Source organism: Pseudorasbora parva, chromosome 14, assembly GCF_024679245.1.
Source record: "Pseudorasbora parva isolate DD20220531a chromosome 14, ASM2467924v1, whole genome shotgun sequence".
Taxonomy (NCBI): Eukaryota; Metazoa; Chordata; class Actinopteri; order Cypriniformes; family Gobionidae; genus Pseudorasbora; species Pseudorasbora parva.
The window spans coordinates 34,882,482-34,908,502 of record NC_090185.1 but is presented as its reverse complement, the minus strand read 5'-3'; the positions used below and the strand labels follow the sequence as shown (position 1 = coordinate 34,908,502).

At 40.3% G+C, this 26,021-nt stretch overlaps 1 protein-coding gene across 4 annotated transcripts in view; it reads left to right on the top strand.

The window, feature by feature from the left end:
• Window positions 1-14,864, top strand: part of LOC137040563 (E3 ubiquitin-protein ligase RNF123) — a 200,603-nt gene extending 185,739 nt beyond the window's left edge. For all 4 annotated transcript variants that reach the window (XM_067416310.1, XM_067416308.1, XM_067416307.1 and 1 more), the window contains exons 38-39: window positions 10,919-11,004; window positions 13,204-14,864. In XM_067416310.1, the coding sequence (XP_067272411.1) occupies window positions 10,919-11,004; window positions 13,204-13,303 (186 nt within the window). In that variant the 3' untranslated portion in view covers window positions 13,304-14,864. The remainder of the gene's footprint in view (window positions 1-10,918; window positions 11,005-13,203) is intronic.
• The last annotated feature ends 11,157 nt before the right edge of the window (window positions 14,865-26,021 follow it).

Sequence of the window (26,021 nt, the reverse complement as noted above, 5' to 3'; positions counted from 1 at the left end):
AACAGTTGTGTTTGCTGTTTCCGGTTCCATTCTTCCCGGAAGTGCATCGGGAGCTCACGAAGTCCTGAGCAGCACCCTACAGCGCTCACCTGCGATCGACTGACTCCTCCGTCCTCACTACCCTTGATGGTGGAGCGGCTGAGGGCTACGAGGGGATCCCTCCAGTCGAGCGGTCGGTTGCTATGCACCTGTGTCCTAAGACCACTGCGGACTGGAGTCAGGCCCCGCGTTTCCCCTCCCGGGCGTGTAAGTTCTCATCCGGCTTGACAGGCAAGGCTTACACAGCCTGCAGGGAAGCCGCATCAGCTTTGCATGCCATGGCGTTCCTGCAGGTCCACTAGGCCAAAGCGCTCATGGAACTGCACGAGGGAAGTTCTGACCAGGGTGTTATGCAGGAACTGCGTGCGGCGACGGACCTCGCCCTAAGGGCAACGAAAGTCACTGCACGCTCCCTGGGTCGGGCGATGTCCTCACTTGTGGTCCAGGAACTGTGGCTGAACCTGACAGACATGCGTGACTCGGACAAGGTTCGCTTTTTGAACGCCCCTGTCTGTCAGGCCGGCCTCTTCGGCGACGCCATCGAGGACTTTGCCCAGCAGTTCTCGGTGGCCAAGAAGCAGACGGAGGCCATCAAAAACATCCTGCCCCGGCGGCCAGCTGCTGCCTCCACCCAGCCACCAGGGGCAGACGGCCCCCAGTCTGCTCGTCGCCGAGGGCATCCTCCGGCGTCCGCCTCTGCCCCTGCCAAACCCAAGCAGCAGCCTCCACCCGCGAAGCAGGGTGCCGGACGCGAGGGGGGCGCCCAACCGGTCCAGCTAAACCGGTCGGCAAGCACAAGGGGAAGCGGCCCTGAGACGGGCAGCCCAGGGAGAAGAGGAGCTGCTCTGAGGGAGATGATATCCGCATCCCTCCCCCACCCCCCGGAGGAGGACCGGGGGCCCCGGCTGGTCATATAACACCTCTGCTGCTGGCTCTCCGGAGTCCAGCGGTACCCACATACTCACAAAAAGAGCAGTTTCCTCTCTCTCTGGGCCCCAAGAGGGTCAGGTTGGCAGTGTGCGACGTCCACAGGCCTTGTCACTCCTTTCCTCTCCTCACTTCACCAGAAGGCTGCAGTGTGGGTCTCGAGGACTCCCCCAGGCCTTCTCCCCCACACGCTGCCTCTCTTGGAGTACTCAGTCAACACTCTGGGCCTCCCGAATCGGGGCTGAGTACTCCACCTCCCTGCCTCCAGGCAGTGGACAGCAGAGTGGGCTTCGAGGACGCCTCCGGGCCTTCTCACCTACCCTCTGTCCAGACCAGGAGTGCTCGGGCAACACTTCAGGCTGCCTCCGGGCCTCCCGAGTCGGGCCAGAGCATTCCGCTTCGCTGCCCCACCCCGGGCACATCTGTGCTGCTGTTGGTCCCGCTTGCTCTGTCCCTGGGGGCCTGGCTAGGTCTTCCCAGGCCTTCTCACTGGCTCATCCGTACCATCATACTCGGCTACGTGATTCAGTTCGCTCGCCGGCCGCCCAAGTACAAGTGCATCCTCTTCACCTCCGTGCGAAGCAGCGATGCTCACGTCTTGAGGTCAGAGATTGAGGTCCTACTGGCAAAGGACGCGATCGAGCCGGTTCCTCCAGCCGATATGAAGACGGGGTTCTACAGCTCCTACGTCATTGTGCCCAAGAAAGGGGGCGGGTTACGGCTAATCCTGGACCTGCATGTCCTGAACCGGGCCCTGAACAAGCTCCCGTTCAGGATGCTAACGCAGAAACGCATCTTCGAATGCATCCATCCCCGGGATTGGTTCGCAGTGATCGACCTGAAGGACGCATACTTCCATGTGTCTATTCTCCCTCGACACAGACCGTTCCTACGCTTTGCGTTCGAGGGGAAAGCATATCAGTACGAGGTCCTGCCCTTCAGGCTGTCCCTGTCGCCTTGTGTCTTTACGAAGGTCGCAGGTCTGTGGACGGGGCCGCAATTGCATTGGCATATCAATTGCCTCGAGTTACTGGCAGTACACTTGCCACTCCGCCGCCTCAAGGGGCCGCTAAGTGGCAAACATGTACTGGTCAGTACGGACAGCACCACGGCCGTTGCATACATCAACCGTCAGGGTGGTCTACGCTCCCATCGTTTGCTCCAACTGGCCCGCCACCTCCTCCTGTGGAGTCAGAAGCAGCTGAGGTCGCTTCGGGCCATTCATGTCCCTGGTGCGATGAACCAGACAGCCGACAAGCTCTCTTGACAGCCGACACCTCCGGGAGAATATACATATATAATGTATATTACATCATAATTATCATGATCTGGTTTTAACACCCACTGGAAACTTTAAATTAGCAATTAAAACATTACTTGCAAAAGCCTGCATGCTATACGAATTAAATTATTTAAAATAGACATCCCCATTAGAATCTGGACAAAGATATTTGATAGCGTCATCCTGCCCATTGCACTGTACGGAAGTGAGGTCTGGGACAAACACCCTGTAGAAGGCCTACATGTAGAGCTCTGTCGAAACATCCTCCACGTCCACAGAAAAAAACAGAACAACGCATGCAGGGCTAGGCCGACTGCCCCTTAATCTAACCATTAAAAAAGAGCCTTGAAGTTCTGGATCCACCTACACTCAAGTTCTAAAGATGATCTTCATTTTAGCCCTACAAACCCAGAAAAGTAATCTTTGTATAATGGTGTCAGAACTGATGAACAAAGCGTATACCACTGCACCTGTAAAATCTGCAAAAATGAAAGAAATAATGAAAAAGGAGAGAGAGGCATATATGCAGCATTGGAAACATCAAACCAAAGAGCAAAGCCGTCTCCAATGTTATCTGGGACTAAACAGAGAGTACAGTCTGGCTAACTATCTCATCTCAGTCAGAAACACAACATACACAGAGCGTTATTAACGAAGTACAGGCTGAGTGACCACACGCTGGCCATAGAAAGAGGGCAGCATTAAGAAAACATGGCTGCCGACAGAAGAGCGTATCTGTAGAGAGTGTAGATCAGGAGAAGTGGAGACGAAGGCACACTTCCTCATCCACTGTGATAAACACACCGCCCTAAGAGACACTATATGGTCAAATACAACACATTATCCCTGACTTCCAGTCACTACATGATCCCGAAAAACTGAAGGTCTTACTCGGTGAAGGACCTTCATCCACTTATATAGCACAGCATATCTATAAATGCCACAAATTGAGATGTACTGAGTGAGTGAGTGAGTGAGTGAGTGAGTGAGTGAGTGAGTGAGTGAGTGAGTGAGTGAGTGAGTGAGTGAGTGAGTGAGTGAGTGAGTCAGTGAGTGAGTGAGTCAGTGAGTGAGTGAGTCAGTGAGTGAGTGAGTCAGTGAGTGAGTGAGTCAGTGAGTGAGTCAGTGATTGACTAAGTGAGTAAGAGACTGAGTGAGTGAGTGAGTGAGTGAGAGACTTAGTGAGTGAGTGAGTGAGTGAGTGAGTCAGTGAGTCAGTGATTGACTAAGTGAGTAAGTGACTGAGTGAGTGAGTGAGTGAGTGATTGACTAAGTGAGTGAGTGAGTGAGTGAGTGAATGAGTGAGTGAGTGAGTGAGTGATTGACTGGGTGAGTTAGTGAGTGAGTGAGTGAGTGAGTGAGTGAGTGAGTGAGTGAGTGAGTGAGTGAGTGAGTGAGTGAGTGAGTGAGTGAGTGATTGACAGAGTAAGTTAGTGACTGAGTGAGTGAGTGAGTCAGTGATTGACTAAGTGAGTGAGCGAGCGAGCGAGTGAGTGAGTGAGTGAGTGAATGAGTGAGTGATTGACTGAGTGATTGACTGAGTGAGAGACTGAGTGAGTGAGTGAGTGAGTGAGTGAGTGAGTGAGTGAGTGAGTGAGTGAGTGAGTGAGTGAGTGAGTGAGTGAGTGAGTGGATGACTGAGTGAGTGAGTTAACAGCTTTTGTTTATTTACCAGTAAAGTAATTCTGTAAGGAGCTAATGCCAAATATGTGGGAAAATTACGTATTTTTTGAACATTTAAACATGAAAACCTGTTCTAAGTAGAGCCCAAAAACAAACTCAAGACAAGTCATATGGTCACGCAAATCCTTATTGGAATTACTTAATTTCACCTGCAAACTTTAGCCAAACAGCCAATGTGACCGCACCATAAGTCACACAGTCTCAGTCTTGACATTGACTGATTACTCTGTTAGTTTGCACTGACTAGAATAACTGAATTAATTGAGTAAAGCACATAGCGTTTTTATCAGGCCACCATGCACCAGAATGAACCAGGCCAGTCAAGGTCACTGTCTGCTCCTGCAAATTACCTTGGGATAGTGGATATCTTCCCTCATTACTCAGACACAAGATCTGAAGGTAATAGCTCAGAAGAGACAGACTTGGGAGGGAGTGAATGAGATTTTAGGGGGCTTGTATTTCCTTCATCTCAGCTTAGAGACCAAACAGAAATCCAATCATTGCCCTTGGAAAAAAGTTTGACTTTGAGAATGGAAGGACATTGGGGAAGACCAGAAATAAAAACAAAAGGCCCTGTTCACGTCAAAGAACCACACGAAAAACTGATGAAGAACCTGATAGCCCAGCTATCTACTTAACTGTGGATATATCAATGGTTTACTTTCCAAAATTGCTTGCGTCAGTGCAATGCCCTTTTAAATGAACTGAAGCTCTGCTTTCCAATGCACATTCTGTTTTTAATCAATTTGGCTGATTTGGCTGAGTCTGACAGTTAAACTATTCATGTAAAAAGCACTCTAGTAACTTTAACCTGTCCTCTGTGCCCTTGGATTCCTTTCGTACAGGTCCATCAGAGTCAAGCACTGTCAGTCTACAACATGCAATCATAGTTGAGGTCTAAAAGAATTGTGGAAGGGATTTGAGTACTAGAAAATATAGATCGTGATATAGATTGGTCAGTTTAATTTGAAATAATTTCCACACATCATTTATTGAATATTTTTTACTTAATTAATTCTTTCACTACCAAAGTGTCAAGTGCTCACAGTGGTATACTGCAATAGATCATCGCTGTCAGGCAGAAACCTTGTATTCCTATATTTTGACATTTTTTCCCTCATAAATAATTACTATTGGTCACACTTTATGTCTGTCTGTGGGTTTTGCAAATTTTTAATCAATGAAACGTAATATCGTTTTTGACTTTAACTTTTCCATTTGAACTGTCGGAAAAACCTCAACTCCTTCCCACCTCTATCGTAAATGAAGTACTGCACACATTTTTGAACATCTCTACCTATTTGTAATGCAAGGGTAAACAACTGTTTTTTGAATAAGTACAGTGTTTTCTTTACTCAAGAAAGACTAGTAAGGCTATTGTTTATTTATTTCAGGAGCTGAAAAGAGGAACTTAGTCTAGCATTTGTCATTGAGTCATAGCCAATACTGTCTTAAATTGCCTGTGCGTGTAACGGTGGGTGAGCCAGGAACAGGCTGAAGTCTCAGAAGATCAAAATACAAACTTAAACTTTAATAATGACACTCAGGAACAAACAGAAGGGCAGGAAAACACACTGCAACACAACAGTGCCTAGAAAAAGACTAACCGTGAGGGTGCCGCTTAAGTAAAGATTAGATACAAGATGATTAACTAAACACAGCTGAATCAAACTATACTAACGAGGGAGTGGCAGGAAACTGTGCCAAAGAAATATATGACAAAAATCAAAACACAACAGAAAGACCAAACACACAGACAGACATGTGACAGTGCAAGAGCCCACATAACTACCAAACAAAAAGTTCTAACCTGTAAAGGCTGCAACATACTCCGCAAGAACAGAGAAAAAAGTTCTCGCTCCCAGGGCTGCGAGAACAAAATGACGTCATTTTGTTCTCGCAGCCCTGGTTTGGGAGTTCTCGCTGCTTGTTCTCGACACATCGCCTGAGCAGAACTTTTTTCTTGCGGGTGTCCGAGAACTATTGTGTGATTGGTCATACATTTAAAGTGGGCGGAGAAACGCAGATGACCGGCACCTGCTTTTCTCGTGAAGTATGAATGTACTGGCCTGAACGAACTTTGTTCTTGTTCTTGCCACCTTGAGAAAACGAACAAATTTCTTTGTTCTTGCAGAGTATGTTCCAAGCTTTAGTGTAATGCAATGCCACATCACGTTCTAATGATGAGCACATGTCAGAAATTCTCAGAAATTGCTTGTCAAAAACCTTGTCCATTTGAACTAATCTAATGACACATGAACGTGTCTGACCGTATATGATGCCACAATATCAACTTTGATAATGCAGTGTTTAATTGTTATTATTTTTAAATACAGTGTTTTTTCCCCATTTGAATAATATATAACCCAACAGCGACAATATATTCCCATATTTAAACCTGTTCCATTGCAGATTTCAGTTTCAGCCGCTAAAATTTACACAGTGCAACTTTTTCTATTTTCTGCAGAAAACAACTCATTGCAGTTGCACCTTTAACCCTTTTTTATTATTCAGGTTGGGTAAGGTTAGTCTAATCTAGCCTTACCCATAAAGTACTCACAAGTCAGCAAATTTAAGTCCTTCAGGAATGACTTATAAGGCTCAGTTTAATAACAAATAATATGCAGTTAATGCAAAATAAACTAAACTTAAAAACAGCTTAAGATAAAAAGCTGTATAATCTAGCCTTAACCAGCAATATTGGAGATGCTGTTAAACGTCCCTCGTTAGGGTATCAGGTTTACCTCAGTTTCAAGTGTTTCACTGGTGGTCACTTTCAGAAGTTGTAGTGATGCTTTCTTTTCCCAGAAGGAATGTGAAAAAATATGGCTATATTATTTTTGTTTGTTTTTTAACATGCATTTCATTTTATTTTACATTTGTAAATTATCGTATCGAATATATCGCATTATTTAACAAGTTATCGCATATCGTATTTTTCTTCAATATCGTGCAGCACTTGATGACAGTATATGATTCTGGCTGGTTGGCAGGGTTGGAGTCCTGGCTGCTCTTCTGTCATTGCAGGTTTTTATCCACACACTCTCCATGAAGACAAAGAACTTAATTAACACTTGTAGCCATGTTCCTCTTCTTCCCAGCTGAGGAAAGCCTTGGAATGAAATGGTTGAGATTATGAGATATTCATCACCCTTTGGTGTGGCTGCTTTGGTCTATTGGGAGTCAGCATTTTTGTAATTGCTTGCCAAAGATCTACCACCAACCACATAGCAACCAAATAACAACTAACAAGTTTGCTCTAAGTTCTTAATTCATGTTTGGGCCACTTGAACAGATTGGCTTCATAGAGAGAGGTAGGTGTTTAATAAGCATATAGGTTCAGGGCATCAGATTTGATTCCTCTTTTCATAAATTGTATTATCAATAAAATCTTCCATTCTCCAATGTTACATACAAAAATGAGTATGTCTGGGTCACCAAAAGAGAATAAGCATCTTAAGACTTCCGATGTCTTTGTCCATGTGTGTTCTAGTTTGTTGGCATTTCTGCAGTGTTCTCTCCGTGTTGAATTCATTATCTAGTGTGTCATCCCCTTGGGATGAGGGGAGAATGTTCTTTGCAGCTTTGTTTGAAATGTCATGTATGTTGAATATGTGACGGCTTTAATGTGCAGCTGCATATTATGAATAAGTAAACAGCATCTGAATGCATAATAAAAATAGATTTTTTTTTGCCTGCCAAATCCATATCACACATTATATATCAAAGCGGTTAGCTCTATTAGGTATCTAGTATTCATAAATTGTGTTGTTTGTTATAATATGCCTGTATGTTATACATATTTATATTAAAATATGAATTCATTATATTTTGGGAAATAAATCACTCACAATTTTTCACCCATGTGTTGCTCCAGTCAATATACACCGATCAGGCATAACATTATGACGTAATATTGTGTTGTTCCCCATTTTGCTGGCCAAAACAGCCCTGATCCGTTGAGGCATGGACACCGCTAGACCCCTGAAGGTGTGCTGTTTTAGCAGCAGATCCTTTAAGTCCTGTAAGTCGCTTTCATGGATTGGACTTGTTTGTTCAACACATCCCACAAATTGGATTGAGATCAGGGGAACTTGGAGGACAAGTAACACATCAAACTCGTTGTGCTCCTCAAACCATTCCTGAACCATTTTTGCTTTGTAGCAGGCGCATTATCCTGAAAAGAGGCCACAGCCACCAGAGAATATCACTTCCATGAAAGCTTGCACATGGTCTGCAGCAATGCTTAGGAAGTTGGTATGTGTCAAAGTAACATCCACGTGGATGGCAGGACCCAAGTTTTCCCAGCAGAACATTGCCCAAAGCATCACACTGCCTCGGCTTGCCTTCTTCCCATAGTCCATCCTGGGGCCATGTGTTCCCCAGGTAAGTGACGCACACGCACACGGCCATACACCGGATTAGACTAGGCCACCTTCTTCCATTGCTTTGTGGTCCAGTTATGATTCACATGTGCCCACATGCAGTTTTTTGGGCGGTGGACAGGGGTCAGCATGGGCACCCTGACTGGTCTGCAGCTATGCAGCCCAAAAAATACACAACAAAATGTGATACACTGTGTATTCTGACACTTTTCTATCAGAACCAGCATTAACTTATTGAGCAATCCAAGCTATAGTATCTTGTCTGTTTGATCAGACCACATTTATGGCCTTCACTCCCCACTAGCATCAGTGGTCATAATGTTATGCCTGATCAGTTTTTATACATAAACTCATTAGCCACTTTATTAGGTACTTCTTTCTAGTACTGGGCTGGACCCCCTTTTGCCGTTAGATCAGCCTTAACTCTTCATGGAATAGATTCAACAAGTTGCTGGAAACATTCATCAGAGATTTTGGTCCATATTGACATTGACACCACCCAGCAGCCTTTATCTGTTAATACAAGGCAAGACAAATCTATGCTTTCATGTTGTTTATGCCAAATTCTGACCCTACCATCAGAATGTCACTGCAGATATCGAGACTCATCAGACAAGGGAATGTTTTTTCCAATTGATTGATTACATTTTATTAGATCCCAGTAGGGAAACTGGTTTGCCACCAATTTAGACCATACGGCCAACAAACTCAATACACAACTAACAGACAGATAATTTAAGAGACTATTAAAACCTGAGTTAGAGCCAGTGAGACATGATACAATTTTACAATTCAAAAGTACAGAATGCAAGAATAATAATAATAATAATAATAATAATAATAATAATAATAATAATAATAATAATAATAATAATAAACTTATTTATAAATTAATAATTTAATTTATAAAATAAAAAATAATTTAACAGTGTCCATTGAATCTTTTATTGTCTAGTTTTGGTAAGTCTGTGTGTATTGTTTCCTGTTCTCAGCTGACAGGAGTGGCACCGGTATGATTGTCTGCTGATGTTGTTCGTGATCTGCTTCAAGGTTTGATGTGTTGTGCAATCAGAGATGATCTTCTGCAGACCTTGGTTTTAACAAGTGCTTATTTGACTTATTGTTGCATCAACACGTAATATTCTCACATAGAACTGCCGCTCACTGGATATTTTCTCTTTTTTGACCATTCTCTTTAAAACCAAGAAATGGTTGTGAGTGAAAATTCCAGAAGATCAGCAGTTTCTGAATTACTCAAACCAGCTCGTCTGGCACCAACAACCATACCGTGTTCAAACTCACTTAAAAAATATTTCTTCCCCATTCTGTTACTCAGTTTGCACTTCAACAGCTCACCATTTAATCTTCATTAAAGTGGGTCATACAACTTAAATTATTCCTGAAATCAGGATTTTTTTTAAAGAAAAATAAATTAATGGATCACTTAATGGATCGTATTAAGTGTAAAAAAAAAAAAAAGTTTTACCATTGTTGTGTTTTGCATGCTGAATTTTAAAGTCTGTGTGTGACTCAAGCATGGTCAATTGTTAGATATTGTCACAAATATACTCTCTTCTGCCTTCAATTGTGAAATTTCCTCACTACTTAATATTTCACAATCAACTGCTGTTGGTATTATAACAAATTTATAGCAACAACAGCAACTCAGCTTTGAAGTGGTAGGCCACGTAAAAATCACAGAGTGGGGTCAGTGCATGCTACAGACCTCCAAACTTTGTGTAGCCTTCAGATTAGCTCAAGAACAGTGCATAGAGAGCTTCATGTAATGGGTTTCCATGTCTGAACAGGGGGTCTTGGCCCCTTAGTCCCAGTGACAGGAACTCTTAATGCTTCAGCATACCAAGACATTTTGGACAATTTCATGCTCCCAACTTTGTGGTAACAGTTTGGGGATGGCCCCTTCCTGTTCCAACATGACTGCACACCAGTGCACAAAAAAGGTCCATAAATACATGGATAAGCAAGTTTGGTTTGGAGGACTTGACTGGCCTGCACAGATAGATCCCTTTTGGGATGAATTAAAGTGGAGACTCTCGCTCAACATCAGTGCCTGAACTCATAAGTGTGCTTCAAGAAGATCTTGTGGAAACCCTTCCCAGAAGAGTTGAAGTTGTTATAGCTGCAAAGGGTGGGCCAACTCCATATTAAACCCTACTGATTAAAATGGGATGTCATTAAAGTTCATGTGCATGAAAAATCTTTTTGCAATATATTGTATTTCTAATATATTTTGAGATGAGATGAGTTTAGCATGTACATGATGATGAGTCATTCAGTTTATGATTACTAAAATACTATTAAACATTTGCTATTTTAGCTGCTATAGTGGAAAGTAAAAAATCACAAAAAGGAAAAACCTTACGGAATAGTTGTTTTATTCAACATAAAATGATTTCAAAGTCACTAATATACAGTGTGAAAAAACCCCAATGCACCCAGTGCTTAATGTCCTTCTAGATATCATCTTTCTCTAGTTGGTTTTCTGAATAGGACGATATTGATTCAGGAATGTCTTTCAGGAAGTCAGCGCACAATGTATTTGTTCTGAAAAGGATTTAATCACAATCTTTTTCCTTCACAGCCGCCTAGTGAGGACGATCTCTGCCCGATCTGCTATGCACACTCCATATCAGCCATCTTCAAGCCTTGCTCCCACAAATCCTGCAAGTGAGTAGTTGCCAACACACTATTAATGGCTCCATTTTTTCCATTCATTCTGGCATCAAGGAGATCAATACCATGCCGTGAAATGCTTTTATTCATTACTTACAGTATATATATATATATATATATATATATATATATATATATATATATATATATATATATATATATATATATATATAGTCACATTGTACTGCTATTATTTTGAACAATACTGTATATATATATATATATATATATATATATATATATATATATATATATATATATATATATATATATATATATATATATATACAGTATTGTTCAAAATAATAGCAGTACAATGTGACTAACCAGAATAATCAAGGTTTTGCGTATATTTTTTTATTGCTACGTGGCAAACAAGTTACCAGTAGGTTAAGTAGATTCTCAGAAAACAAATGAAACCCAGCATTCATGATATGCACGCTCTTAAGGCTGTGCAATTGGGCAATTAGTTGAATTAGTTGAAAGGGGTGTGTTAAAAAAAATAGCAGTGTGGCATTCAATCACTGAGGTCATCAATTTTGTGAAGAAACAGGTGTGAATCAGGTGGCCCCTATTTAAGGATGAAGCCAACACTTGTTGAACATGCATTTAAAAGCTGAGGAAAATGGGTCGTTCAAGACATTGTTCAGAAGAACAGCGTACTTTGATTAAAAAGTTGATTAGAGAGGGGAAAACCTATAAAGAGGTGCAAAAAATGATAGGCTGTTCAGCTAAAATGATCTCCAATGCCTTAAAATGGAGAGCAAAACCAGACGAGAGACGAAAGAGAGACGTGGAAGAAAACGGAAGACAACCATCAAAATGCATAGAAGAATAACCAGAATGGCAAAGGCTGAGCCAATGATCACCTCCAGGATGATCAAAGACAGTCTGGAGTTACCTGTAAGTACTGTGACAGTTAGAAGACGTCTGTGTGAAGCTAATCTATTTTCAAGAATCCCCCGCAAAGTCCCTCTGTTAAAAAAAAGGCATGTGCAGAAGAGGTTACAATTTGCCAAAGAACACATCAACTGGCCTAAAGAGAAATGGAGGAACATTTTGTGGACTGATGAGAGTAAAATTGTTCTTTTTGGGTCCAAGGGCCACAGGCAGTTTGTGAGATGACCCCCAAACTCTGAATTCAAGCCACAGTACACAGTGAAGACAGTGAAGCATAGAGGTGCAAGCATCATGATATGGGCATGTTTCTCCTACTATGGTGTTGGGCCTATTTATCGCATACCAGGGATCATGGATCAGTTTGCATATGTTAAAATACTTGAAGAGGTCATGTTGCCCTATGCTGAAGAGGACATGCCCTTGAAATGGTTGTTTCAACAAGACAATGACCCAAAACACACTAGTAAACTGGCAAAGTCTTGGTTCCAAACCAACAAAATTAATGTTATGGAGTGGCCAGCCCAATCTCCAGACCTTAATCCAATTGAGAACTTGTGGGGTGATACCAAAAATGCTGTTTCTGAAGCAAAACCAAGAAATGTGAATGAATTGTGGAATGTTGTTAAAGAATCATGGAGTGGAATAACAGCTGAGAGGTGCCACAAGTTGGTTGACTCCATGCCACACAGATGTCAAGCAGTTTTAAAAAACTGTGGTCATACAACTAAATATTAGTTTAGTGATTCACAGGATTGCTTAATCCCAGAAGAAAAAAAAATGTTTGTACAAAATAGTTTTGAGTTTGTACAGTCAAAGGTAGACACTGCTATTTTTTTGAACACACCCCTTTCAACTAATTGCCCAATTGCACAGCCTTAAGAGCGTGCATATCATGAATGCTGGGTCTTGTTTGTTTTCTGACAATCTACTGAACCTACTGGTAAATTGTTTGCCACGTAGCAATAAAAAATATACTAAAAACCTTGATTATTCTGGTTAGTCACATTGTACTGCTATTATTTTGAACAAGACTGTATATATCATAAACACAGCACATTTGTGATGCTTTCACTGGTTACTTTATGGTTTCAACACTGCATTGAAGATGTCACAATAGAAATGATAATATACATCAACACTGTGCTCTCAAAATCAATTCAATTTTCTTTGGTGGTTTTTGTTAGAGTCGCTAACATCGTTCCTGTGAGGCGAAGCACTGAAAACACGTGGTGTGACGTGACTCAGCACTTTTTAAATGATTAAATGTCACTCTCCCTCCCTCTTTTATTTCAGGGCCTGTATCAATCAGCACTTGATGAATAACAAGGACTGCTTCTTCTGCAAGGCCACTATCACTGGAGTGGATGATTACACCAAACCAGCCAGCTCTTAGTATGCCGTACACACACACACACACACACACACACACAGCAGACACACTCACTCACTCACTCACTCACTCACTCACTCACTCACTCACTCACTCACTCACTCACTCACTCACTCACTCACTCACTCACTCACTCACTCACACACACACTCACTCACTCACTCACTCACTCCCTCACTCACTCACACACTCACTCACTCACTCACTCAGTATTCAAACATTGACATTATGTACACTTTCCCCAAAGACTTGACATATTCAGGTTGGACTCATACTGTTGTACCCACAGACCACCACGTCTATATAAGGTCACCCTCCAATTGCTGTTGGTTCTGCCAGCGTTGCCAGTCTGTGCTGGCGTATCTTAACATTTTTTGTCCTCTGACGAATGGAACGACGCCTTGCAAGGCAATAGTTCTTCCATGAGTCTTTGTGATGAATGGATGAGATCCTGTTTAGAGTCGCTTATGGTGCTTCTGAAGGAAGCTGATGGAGAGAAAAACTGCTGGGAAACATCTAATCTCTCGCCACTGTCTCAATCTCTTCTCGTTTCTTTTTCTAATTTCATCTCCTCCCTCCTCTTCTCTCATTTTATATCATGTCTTTTCTCAACTTGTCCCTTGCCACCTTCATGTTTCATCTCATCTCTTCTATTCTTATATCACCTTTTATGGGGCAACTTGTTGACACAAACCAGGTGAGACACGACCAATCTAAAGTATCCAGAGAGAAAATCGTTGCCCATTCTCAATGGAAAAGGGCCCAAGCAACATCGCTCTGCAGCATTGCTCAAAAAGTTGCCCCATGGATCATCACCAGTCTCGTCCCACCTCGTTTTGTCACTTTTCATCTCTTTTCTTTTGTGTGTTTGTCTCTTCTTTTCTTGTCTCATCTAATTTCTCTCCTCTTCATTATCTGCTCACATCTTCTCATCTATTTTCATTTCCTTTCCTTTTCTGTCCTTTCATCTCATCTATTTTAGTCTTCCTAAGTTATCCTATCCTTTGTCTTGTCTTTTCTTTTGTTTGTCTCTTCCTTTTTTGTCTTTTTTTCCCTTATGTTTAGTCTCTGCTCATCTGTTTTCATTTTTTTCTCATTTCATTTCTCCCCTGTAGTTTCATCTAATTTCAGTTTCCTATTTTCTTTTTCATTTTGTTGTCCCATATTTTTTTACTCATATCCATTTAAACTCATTTCCTCTTCTCTATTCTCCTATTACTTTTATCTCATCTTGTCTCCTTTTGTTTAATGTTTTTCTCTTGTCTTTTTGTCTTGCCTCATCTTCTTTCACTTAATCTCAGCTCATATTCTCATCTATTTTCATCTCCTCTTCTCCTTTCATCTAATCTTTTTAGCCTCTTTTTTCATGTTTTTCTCATGATGTCTAGTCTAATTTTGTGCCTTTTCTTATCCTGTCCCTTCTCACCTTCATGTCTCTTCTCTTCTCTTCTCTTCTCTTCTCTTCTCTTCTCTTCTCTTCTCTTCTCTTCTCTTCTCTTCTCTTCTCTTCTCTTCTCTTCTCTTCTCTTCTCTTCTCTTCTCTTCTCTTCTCTTCTCTTCTCTTCTCTTCTCTTCTCTTCTCTTCTCACAAACTCTGGTTAAAATAGTATCATATCAGGAAGTCAGATATAAACTCAATACTAGTGAGGCAGTTTTTCACATCACTCTGTGTATTTGCTAATGTTTTTATACTCGATACTGACAGCCATATTTGACATGGATGACAACATGTGGTATCACACTAAGCAGAACCTACAATCACTTATTGTACATGATTTTCTACATCAAAAGAACCAAGGAAAAAGAAATGCATCTTCTCAAAACTGTAACACACGCCTGTCATACAGTATATGTAATAAATGTGTTTTATTAAGGATTTACAAAGCATCATACAAGATAAGAAGACACATGGAGCTATATGGATATATAAATGCAGTTTGATCAATGGGACAGTGATGATAAGTCTGTCTATCAGAGTTATGAGATAAATGCTCTCATAACTCTGTTTGAGAGAAATGCTCTGATTCTCTGACAACACTTGTTCGTTCTGCTCTCCGCTACATTTTTTCCATGCCAATGGCTTCCATGTTTGATCTGTCTATATAATGGAGTATGTGAAACAACCCTCAGCCTTCTTCATACAAGATCTTTCCTTCAGTCTGTTCCATTAGGAGTGCCTAGACTGCTGTTTTTGTTACTGAACACCAACAGACATCTAGATTTAAGTGCTTTGCTGTTGTGTGCATGGGGTTATCTTACCCAGAATCCTTTTGCTAATGGATTATGTTGCAACTCAGGCTCTGCCTGCACTCAGAATCCATTGCCTCACCACAGTTCCCTTATAAAAGGATATTCAGCTATTGACAAAAGCAATTTTCTACACTGAATAAAAGTTTAGTGGTGTGACTTGGGTTTAAAACCCACAAATAATTAGATGGAGTGAGCCAAGATTGGTGGTGGACCTCACAATACGTAATTGTTAAAACAACTTGTACAGGATTTCTTCCAAAGTTATCATTCGCTTCTTACACAGACTGTTTATTTAAAACACAGCCAATTTGCTACGACTGATAAACCACTGAACTTCCAAACACTGTACAGAAGTGATAATGAGTATGAATTATCAAAACCAAAAGAGTATTTGGGTCACTACTTCTCTTATTTGGACTGTTAAAGCATTTCTCACAGTGTGGTGTAATATTGTTTTTTAAAAAGGGGGTGCATGATATGAAATTAGGATCCCTCTCTATAGTTATGAAATGTGTTTGTGTGTGTGTGTGTGTGTGTGTGTGTGTGTGTGTGTGTGTGTGTGTGTGTGTGTGTGTGTGTGTGTGTGTGTGTGCGTGTGCGTGTGCGTGTACGTTTGCGGTGAGTGTGAGCTGACGACTTTAATTTAAGGGTTTCCACTCTCAGGCATCTGCTATTGTTGTCAAAGGGAATTTTAGATTAGTTAAGCAATATTTAAAGGACTGTTGATGTTTTGTTTTGTTTTGTTCAGAAAGAGGGGACATGGCAACTTTTGGTTCTTTCACTTTTGTGAGAGTGTACATGTATTGATGTAATATTAGCATTAAATTATTTATCCTAAATGTTGTCTGGTTTTCTTACCCTGTAGGTACTTTCAAGGGTACATATTAGATTATAATATGTTTCCTACATTCATTCAGCCCTGTTATTACATGGTTTCCACCATGTTTAAAGAACACTGAACAACCATTGGGTCCTTTGCATTGGATGATGAAAGGTCACTAAAATCTAGGTAACACTTTTATTTACAGTGTTATTTCCTTGTTACATGCAGTTACTTTGGTAATAACTATAAATGATGCATAGCTACATGCAACTAACCCTAACAAAACCCTAATCCTAAACCTATAATATGTACATAGTGTAACCAAAGCTACATATAACATATACATTTATATCATAACAAGAATATAACAATCTGTTTGTTCAGATATAAATATAACATTTTGTTTGACCTCCTGAGAATGAAAAAAAAAGAAGAAAAAAAACATGTTTCAGTTATACATTGTTGTAAAATGAATGTACTTTTTTGAAGCCTTATTTTTACCCTATTTGTTAAAGGTCTCTAAAATACCCCTCTGCCATTATCAGATGATGTTTAACAGTATTTGGTGTTTAGTTGTTTAGCAATTGATTTGTAGTGTTTTCTTTCTTTAGCTTTTGTTCATCTCAGACATTATAGAGTTCCAGCATATCTGTGTCAGACAGTACCACATTTAATTTTAATGACAGCAACCTTGGCAATGCACAATAGTTGGTGGGGAAAACATTTCTGCTGTCTGTTCCAAAACAGGTTTTGCCAATTTAATGTTGTAAACGAGAGAAGGTTTTTTGTATCCCAAGGAAAACACATGCTCTTTGAACTTGCCTTTCTTCCTGACCAAGCTCCAATCATACTAATCCTCTTTCCTTGAAATAAGGTTGGTTCAACATTGTATATTAAAGAAATGTCAGCACCAAGCTTCTCTGAAATTATCTCCTTTCTTGAACTTATTGAGCTGTGTTTGCCAAGGTTTTTGCTGTGAAAGAGCCTTTGGTTTTGGAAGGTGCGCAGCAATGAAGGATCAATTGTAAAAGTGTATCTATTATCTAGGCTTTGCTGGGCCGCATCACCTTTGCCCCAGCAGTCTTGAATTAAAAAGTGGTAATTTAACAGCTTACTTATATACACCTTGTGATAAGGTTTATAAAAGATGAGACCAGTATGCCAAATTACTTCCTTTACAGGTTTTTTAAAATAATGTTTTTCTTTTTCTTTTTTTTTTAACCAAAAAGAGTTTCAGATTTCAATTTCAGCATCCAACATGATTTAAGCAGTACACTGTCAATTCTAATAAGTTGATAAAAATTCTGATTGCCTTATTTTTACAAAGCAAACGTAAAGAAAAAAAAATCAGCTGAAGGTAAAGAAAGCTACTACCTCCCAAGTAAATTAAGTATTAAATATCAAGTCAGTTTAATGCCAATTCTTGCTAACATACTCTAGATATTGACTATTCTTACTTAAGATTTAATAATAAGATTACTTGAGTAATTCCATTTAACTAACAATGTTACATTATTTTCTGCAAACATTTTAAACTGTTATCTCAACATTTTAATCTGTCATTTTCAGCTATGGTGACAAAAAATGGTGAAAAAAAGGGCAAGTGGAAAATGGAGTTTGTGAGTGGAAAGACTGAATGCTTCTCAAGAGATGAATTATTTTACTTGTAATATTTAAAAATGTGTGTAATAAGCAGAGTGTACACACGTGCACGTCTATAGGGGCATATTACTAACGCTCTCTTAAAATAACACAAAAATACTGTGCAGTCGTTTTCAGTTCCTCAAAATAGCAAAGCGCCAACAATGCACCTGAACACACTGGGTTTTCAGACCAGCGTGAACAGATTTTGGGTTTTATCCAACACTTATCTGATTTAAAGGCATGCTTCAAGGGAGCATGTGATTGGATAACTATGGAATAATGATCCAGTATTTTATGTAGAGACAATGTTAGGCCCTGTTTTCACCTGGTGTTAAGATGCATTTTAATCCATCTCTTTTGTCCACTTTCAACCACTTCTGTCCTGATTTCCTTGACGGGAGGAATGGTGAGAAAACATTGTGCTTGGTTCGTTTTTCATCTTCAAACCAAACTTGGGTCTTCAGCTGGAGTTTAAATCCCATCTAGCTAGTGCGCTTCCCGTAATGTTTACGCATTTGGTCAGTAGGCGGAGAATAGACTGTCTTTTGTGGCTGTTCGAATATTTTCAACCACATGAATGCTTACACTACAAAAGCAATCTGGTCAAATGTGTTTACAACTACCTCTGGAAGTGGTGGAAAGTGGACAAGCTCAAAATGTTTACACCTGTATGTAGGTTGTCCACTTGTGAGCCGCATCTTAATACCAGCTGTAAACATGGCCTTAGTGTCGGCATCTAAAACGTAAACTCGTTTACTTATGTACAAACATAAACGTAAACTTATGTACAAGCATTACATTACAAACTGCATAAAATATTTTGATATTTGTGACCCTGGACCACAAAACCAGTCATTCTTTTTTTGTCCAAAATCATTAGGATATTAAGTAAAGATCTTGTTCCACGAAGATATTTTGTAAATTTCCTACCGTAAATATATCAAAAATGTATTATTAGTTTAGTAGTAATATGCATTGCTAAGGACTTCATTTGGATAAAGTTTTATTTGTTTGCACCCTTACATTCCAGATTTTCAAATAGTTTTTGCTATCCTAACAAACATCAATGGAAGGCTTATTTAGCTTTATTCAGCTTTCAGATGATGTATAAAAAAAAGGTCCCTAATAATATGACCCATCTTAAACCTTTTACATATGAATACAATTAGAGAAATACTTTGTGTTAAAATCTAATGCTTAAATGCTTTCAACAACTTTAGAGACATATAATACTGTACAGTCCCTAACAAAAGTCTTGGCTTGTGTACAAATTGACCTAAAGTGCCGCTGAAATATATTTCTAATCAAGATTTTTTTTACAAGAAATGGCTCATTTTAATCCCACCAGCTTTTGTGATAATGTTTCAGTGAAAAACTAACCTTTCAAAAAGTATTCTAATATTCACAGCTTGGTAAAGCCCATTGAGTCTATTTTTGATCCATAATTGATCCATTATTAGTCACCTGTGACTTTTTTGACAAGCCCAGGTCAGGCTCGAGAGGACCGTTTGTTGGCTCGAAAATCCAAGGCCAGCCCATTTTCCACTGCAGCAGAGCTCCACGAGACCTGGTCACCTGAAGTCCCTGTGTCAACCAGAACAGTTTGTCGGATTCTATCTCGAAATGGCCTCCATGGTCGAAACAGTGCCAAGAAGCCAGCACTAAACAAAAGACAATTGAAAAAAAACGTGTAGCATTTGCCAAGGCCCACAGCCTGCTAAAAGGATGGACGCAGGAAAAGCAGGATTTTTCAGATGAATCTTCAGTTGAATTACACCACAGTCCCCGCAAATATTGCAGGAGACCTACTGGTGCCCGAATGGATCCGAGATTCACCCAGAAAACGGTGAAGTTTGGTGGCGGAAAAATCACGGTCTGGGTTTACATCCAGTATGGGGGTGTGCGAGATCTGCAGGGTGGAAGGCAACATCAATAGTCTAAAATACCAAGAAATCTTAGCTACCTCTTATATTCCCAACCATAAAAGAGGCCAAATTCTTCAGCAGGACGGTGCTCCATCGCATACTTCCATCTCCACATCAAAGTTCCTCAAGGCGAAGAAGATCAAGATGCTCCAGGATTGGCCAGCCCAGTCACCAGACATGAACATAATTGAGCATATGTGGGGTAGGATGAAAGAGGACGCATGGAAGACGAAACCAAAGAATATTGACGAACTCTGGGGGGCATGCAAGACTGCTTTCTTAGCTATTCCTGATAACTTCATCAATAAATTGTTTGAATCCTTGCCAAACCGCATGGATGCAGTCCTTCAAGCTCATGGAAGTCATACAAGATATTAAATTTGGATCTCAAAACACCACAACTTAATTTGCTGACATATTTTTGTATTTGCAGTAAATTTGTTCGATTTCTGTATAGGTGACAAAACTTTTGTCTTGCCAAAATTTGACCTTTCTGTCTTGATTAAATGATAAATATTTTTTCTGTGAAAATTATTTGTTTCAGTGCATTAAACATCATTTGGGAGGGTTTTAGCTTTTCATATGAGCTATTTCTAACACCAATGAATTAATTAAAAGTCAGGTTAATATCAGGTATTTCTAGAAAATAGATAAGCGACAAGACTTTTGTCAGGGACTGTATGTTGCTATTATACATTTTAATACAACACATCTAATTCTAACTTATTCTAACTTTTAAACACTTTTTTTAAACTTTCATTGTAAGTTTTATTGGATTGAAGTTTTAGCTGTAATATACTGATCTTCAATTTCTTAATGTAATGTATGTACAGAACTTTAATGATATATTGTGCATTTTAGGCCCAGATTTACTAAACAGGGCAAATTAGCGAGAACGCAATTCCAAAAAAGCGAAAGTTCAGCGAGTGACCTGTTGATGTGCAAATTAAATAAATTTTCCAAAATTACCAACACAATCTACCAAGAGCAGCGCAAATCAGTGTCTGTTTTAAGACACACTTTTTTGGTGGTAAATAATGGTGCAAATACCAGTAAATTGACGAGTACAAACCTTTGTAAATCACCTTACATTATTCATTTAAATACAAGTTTTGCATCTGAAAGTGAAACTCCTACAAATGCATATGCAATAATGGCAGCCACAAAAATAACTCTGTCCACACCTTTCAGCTGTAATTTATCACTATCACTAATAAAAGAGTGTTTGCATTGGCACAGGCAGTTAGTAAATCTGGCCCTTAAGTGTCGACATCTAAAACCATAGCATTTATCCTCTGCTAGTTCCCGACTAAAAGACACGTTTGAGTTAGGGATGCACGATATTATCGGCACGACATCGGTATCGGCCGATAAACGCTTAAAATATTAAAATCGGCATCGGCCGATATGAAAACATTATGCCGATATGCCTTGCCGATATGATAACGTGTTGATATGCGCTTGCAATAACTCACGTGTGCAAGGAGTGCTACAGCGATAAGACCATGTCAGCACTGCTGTCATTCTTCAAGTGAAAACAAGAAAATACATTGCATGTACAGTGATTTATATTGACTGTTTTTAAATGCTGCCTTGAATTTCTGAACGCACGTACAGAAGGACGTGACCGTCAGCAGCAGATTTGCCACGTTTTCACAACAAAACTAGCCCAAAACAAGCCCAATCGCATCTCCCCACTCTCTAGCGCGTGCGGCAGCCTCCACAGCAGCAGAAGCTCCTCCAGGTCCTAGTGCCCTCCAGCTAGACCGCTACATATTTATACCATAGACCGTAAAAAAATATGGACGACTCGACATCATCTGTTTCCGCTTGCCATATTTGAAGCTTTCAGGCGGGGGTGCACGGCGCTGACATCTTGGGACCGAGTCTGCGCAGTAGCGATTTCGGGACCTGAGTTGCGCAGTAGAGCGCAGGAAGTAGAGCAGGAAGGACAGCTGCGCAATCAAAAGCCCGCCCACACTCTCGCAGATGCAGAACAATTAATTATGTTGGTGTGAAATAAACAGTTATGGAAATGTAGAAATTAAAGCTTAAGCTCTAATCTGCTCCCAAAAATTCCGAAAAAAGTCCGTTAGTGCCTCAGTGACAACTTCACTCAGAGAAGCCGTCAGTCTTAGCTGTCAATCATGACGTCACACCCCCTGCTTTTAAAGCGTCAGATAACTAACTAAAACTAAACTTATTTTAAAAACGAACACTTGAAATGAAATCATCGTGATGATAACTGCCTTCAATGACATAAACTAACTTTGGGGGAAAAATATTTGAAGTGTAATTTTATTATTTAGTTTGCCTCGCGTCCATTAGAAAGCACAGAGGGGCGGCTATACTGGGACCGGTCACCGGGGGGCGATCGAGGCGCGAAAGCTTCTGTAAATGAGAGGGAGACTGCAGGCTTGATTTATACATGTAGTGGGGGCGCTGTTGTTACACTAATACAATGAAAAGTAGAATACACAAATAAATTGAAGTTACTTCTGTTCTGAATAAACAAATCAGTAATGATGTCATAAATCACAAGCATGACACTTGTAAATTAAATACTTTTATATACCGTGTATTAATCTGTAATAAAATTTTACGAAATGGATGATGAAAAATAATCCAAGGAGCTCTACAATAATTGTAGAATTAAAAGACAGCATCAACGGATGTCATGCCACCCCCACTTCATGTGCACAAACGTTAAATCCAAAAATACAATATTTAGGTTACAGCTGCATCTGGGGTGAAAAATTACTGACTTTATTATTGTTATTTTCAGAGCTTTTAATATACTCTTATCATAAAAATAACTTTATTAACATTTATTTATCTTCAACAAGAGTCATTTTAGTAAGGATACCTCAGAAATCTGAAACCAGAATGAAAAAAAATAGTTTTTGCTCAAAATGGTGTTGTTTCCAAACAAAGGGAAAAAATAAACATATATCGGCATCGGCCAAAATGAGCTGAAAAATATCGGCATATCGGATATCGGCAAAAATCCAATATTGTGCATCCCTAGTTTGAGTTCTTTTAAAGGGGGGGTGAAACACTCATTTTCAGTCAATCTCATGTCAATCTTGAGTACCTATAGAGTAGTATTGCATCCTTCATATCGCCGAAAAGTTTTTAGTTTTATTATATTTATAAAAGAAATATAGGCTGTACCGAGTCTTTCCGGAAAAAAAACGAGCGCCTGGAGGCGTATCGTGTGGGCGGAGCTAAAGAATGACGAGTGTGCACAAAGCGGATTCCACATCCTCAAGCGTGGAGAAACCCATGGCTATCGATCTCAGCTAATAGATATATGAATCCAGAATCAGATCCAGAGGCTGAAATAAATTGAACAGGAGAAACAGCAACAGCAGGACGTCCGTCTCTGTGGTATGTACTGTATTTAGTGGCCTGTCAACATTTGTATGTCTTTACTCGCAGTTAATGAGGACATGATTTGGTTTATGGACTATTGTATGCGACTAAACCTTAGCCGTAGCAAGCAAAGCCGTTTTGCACGTCAGACTAGTGTAACGTTATACATAGAACAACAATGAAGTAACCGCGCATTTGAATGACGAAGCACGCGATCGTGTCGTTTACTGATGTTTACTCACGCGACGGTAGCCAACAGCATAGACATTTGAAGCAGTTTTACTCTCCGGCTGCTCCCAAAGTAGGACTGAACCTTTATCGCTGGGACCGCTCCGTCAAAAACACACTTCTTTGGTATGATTTGGTGAAGTCCTGTGACAGCAGTGACTGTGGAAATCCACTTTGCGACTCGACTGAAGTGATGCTTTGAAGCTTCATATCATTTCTGCGTTCAAATCGGTTCAAATGCAGCGCTGCCTTCCTGAAATGCTGTGAAGCGTTGAAGTCACTTGATGTCACCCATAGGAATAAAGTGGAGCGCGGCACAGACTATAACGACATGTGTTCACGGACGAGTGGATCTGCACCTGAGCGAGTGTTTATGGGCGTGCATTTCCTCTCTCGCTCTAGTCACGCGCACGCGAACCCTACCGGGAGAAGAGCCCGTACGGCTCATACAAGGACCTTCCGCTCTATCGACGTCAAGCCGACCCATACTCGAAAAAACTCTCCGAAACTTGTGAGAAACCGGAAAGAGTATTTTTGACACAGAAATACTCCATCAAATGTCCAACATTAGTTTTTGAAACGTTGTCTATGTTTAGGATGGGAATCCAAGTCTTTAACAGTGTGCTCAGTATGCATGAAACCGCATCCCCCCCCCCCCTTAACTGAAAGCAACTTTGCCCTGATATATCTTAAAATATGTCAGTGCTGTTGTTTTGTCTCAAGTTGTACATGTACATGTTTTGTACATTTATAAAAGCTACTTAAATGCCCTAATTGAACTAAGGCCTAATCCTGACTTAGTCGAAGCCCTATCTGTGAAACCAGGCCTAAATGTACAAATAATGACATAACATACATTGATAATATAAGTATTGTTAGACAACTTTAAGAAATGTACAATACATCTCTATTGAATGTTTCAGTGTTGTTATCTAAACCAAACTCTTGACAACTTTTTACATTGTACAATCAATTATATTATAATTTTCAGTGTTAAAATCAAATATCTAAATGCTTTCATAAACAATGTAATGCAATGTGATATTGTACATTTTAGTGAACAGTACAATACAATAACATTTTAATTGTAATTAGGGCTGGGCGATATGACGAAATATATCGTCTAGACGATAGAAAATGTCCATTATTTTATATTAGGCTCTATCGCTTACGCCACGATAAGGCGTTTACGGCAGAATTTTACGTCAAGATGCACCTCACGCCACGGCATGCCCATGCACGCTGCAATACATAAACAAACATGGAGGAAGACGGTAGTAGACGCGGTTCAGACCAGGGTAATTCTCAGAGTAATTATGCCAGAGTGGTGGCATAAGCGCTCAAAACAAACTTCAGACACAGGCGCTGCAACGGGCTTTTACGCGTGGCACACCATATAGCCATATATTGAAATATTTTAATGGCAGGTGTAGGGATGGCGAAAACTAAACATTTTCTTGACCGACCACCGAGCCTCATTAGCAGGTTGAAACCGGTTAACCGATTAGTTTAAAATATGCTGCGCTATTTGAAATAACAGCCGCGAGCCGCGCTCCCGCTCCCTCTCTCTCTCACACACACACACACACACACACACACACACACACACACACACTGTCCTAGCACTGCCGCCTCCCTTCCACTCACGTCACTTTTTTAAAATCCCCCACAGCGCGAAACACGAGTCCCGCAAACGCGCCGCCGAGGAGCTTGTTTGTAATCTGAGGACAATGGCTCCTTAGTTTCGAAATGGTTTGGGTACAAGGTGATCGCGTTGAAAATAAAGGCATTTGTCTAGCGTTAGAAGCTCATTTGAAACATTGCCGCGGCTCATTTAAGAAAATGACCGCTCTGAAGAGACGCCGCTTTAGTGCTAACAATAATAAAGAAAGACGATCAACACCTTATGTGTTACCACTGAAATGTAGATGTAATATATTTCCAAAGGTTAGCCCATTTTAAGCGAAATGCACGCTTCATACTGTCGTCTGCCCTGGTTCTAACCTCGAATGTTGTAGCCTGTTTACTTTTTGCAGTGTTTTAACCTTGTGAGCGCGCAAACCCAAACGCTGTGACCTCGCGTCAAATGTTTTTATTGGTTTATTAAGTACAAACAGGCGAGTTATGAAAAATTGAGTGCGAGGGATATGTTTTTGTGTTACACTTAACACAAAAATATTTTGGAATGAGATGGCTAACTGTAGTGGCGTTTAGTCCACTGTCTATAATAGCCTAATTTAGAGATCACTTTTTTTTTTTAAACCGACAACTTTGATCGGTTAACGTTGGTAGTGACCTAACATCCCTAGGCAGGTGTTAACTTTACCAACAGTCTTGCTTGAAAAAAAGGTTCTAAATAAAATAAAAATGTAGTCCATACTACCTTTATTTGTTTTGTATATCATTTCAAACTGCATTTCCACATTGCAATTTTGTATAGACTACAGTCCCTGACAAAAGTCTTGTCGCTTATCTA